The sequence below is a fragment of the Microtus ochrogaster genome, unplaced genomic scaffold, assembly GCF_000317375.1.
Source record: "Microtus ochrogaster isolate Prairie Vole_2 unplaced genomic scaffold, MicOch1.0 UNK37, whole genome shotgun sequence".
NCBI classification, from domain to species: Eukaryota; Metazoa; Chordata; class Mammalia; order Rodentia; family Cricetidae; genus Microtus; species Microtus ochrogaster.
Genome location: NW_004949135.1, coordinates 980,759 through 982,312, shown reverse-complemented (window position 1 = coordinate 982,312; position 1,554 = coordinate 980,759). Strand labels below are relative to the sequence as shown.

General features: G+C 51.8%; 1 protein-coding gene across 1 annotated transcript in view; it reads right to left on the bottom strand.

The window, feature by feature from the left end:
- Positions 1 to 1,548, bottom strand: part of Prep (prolyl endopeptidase) — a 104,209-nt gene extending 102,661 nt beyond the window's left edge. Inside the window, exon 1 of the mRNA XM_005368622.3 lies at positions 1,451 to 1,548. Coding sequence (XP_005368679.1) covers positions 1,451 to 1,495 — 45 coding nt within the window. The 5' untranslated portion in view covers positions 1,496 to 1,548. The remainder of the gene's footprint in view (positions 1 to 1,450) is intronic.
- Positions 1,549 to 1,554: the final 6 nt, after the last annotated feature.

The window sequence follows — 1,554 nt, the reverse complement described above, 5'->3', positions numbered from 1 at the left end:
TACATATAATTCATATTATTGATAATATATTATATGTGTGTATAAGTATATACGTACACACGCACATATATACACACATCTGAAAACCAAGAGTCAAGATTCTGAGTCAAGACAATGCCCCATCTTCCATGTGACCCACTGCAGAGCTAGGTTATCTGAATGGCAAGTCTTCCATCCATGAGCAAGTGAAGTCCCATGTCAGCCCTGATAGTCCATGTAGGAGAAAGGAGACCTGTGACAGCTGTGAGCTTTGCCCACATAGTGAGGGACACCCCCAGAACAGCATACAGGTTTTCTGGGAGCTAACCATCCTCATCCCACCAGGATCACTTTACTCCTATAGGCAACAGAAGCAGCCTTCCCCTGTAGGAAGAGGGTTTCGGGAATGGTTAAGACAAATTCAATAAGCAAGCAGCTGAACAGGAGAGAAACATGGTTACCAGATGGTCACTGGTGAGGGAAACATTGCAGCAGATACTTGAAGTTCACTTGAAAACAAGATGGTCCCACATTCAAGCCTTTACCTCAGTGTGCTTCAGAGTACACTTTCTGGCATAAACCGGATCAAAGTAAACAGACAAAAAAAAAAAGGCAACTGTATTATACAAAAATATTTCTACTATGATTCTATTTTAAGTAACCTGACAAATTGGCCTGTGAGTGCAGGAATCACAGCCATAATATTTGTTGGACTTAATCCACCTCTTCAATGCCAAATTTTTATACACAGGCGCGCGCACGCTAACACACACACACACACACACACACACACACACACACGTTTGCCCAGAATTGTGAATTTCACTGTGTCTGAAGTTCACCTGCAGCTTAGGTAAACAGTTATTCTTGGGGCAAAACTTACTCTGCCAAAGGCCTTCCCTGACCTAACTTCCTTTCTTAAGCAAACTTGGATGGTCTCAGCACACTGTAGCTTAGCCCCTGCTCCTTCCCCACCACTCTGTCTCCTCATTTGCACCCCTGCAACCAACGCCCAACACCCGACTCCGGGCTGGGCAGCCTTAAACCGGAATGAATGAGCTTCAATTCTAAGAACTTGCAAATTCCAAGTTCTCAAAGTTTGCTTTTGTTTTAAAATCTTACATCATTTCCCACGCGCGCACACCAGCATCCACTTTCTCCTACCACCATATTTAAGCCAGAAGGCTTGCCCTCCTAGAGACACAGGGGTACATTCTGTGTCCCCAGGAGCACCAGGCGCCCATGCCTGCAGGTCTGCCTAGGGGCCGGGCGGCGCTGACCACAGGCTCGCTCGGGCACGTGGGCAGAGGCCACCAGCCCGGTCCCGCGCTGGGAGGAGCCCCGCGACCCCAGCCGGATCGGCAAACAAAGGCCGGGAAGCGGTGCGGGGTGCAGGGACGCGGGGCTGCGGGAGCAGAGCTGCGGGAGGCGCGGGCCCGGGGGCGCGGCGCGGGGCGAACGGGGTACTCACGGAGGTCTCGTCCCGGTACACGTCGGGGTACTGGAAGGACAGCATGGCCGGGGCCGGGCGCGGGCTGCGGGCGCTGCGGGCGAGGCTGGGCGCGGACTGCGGCG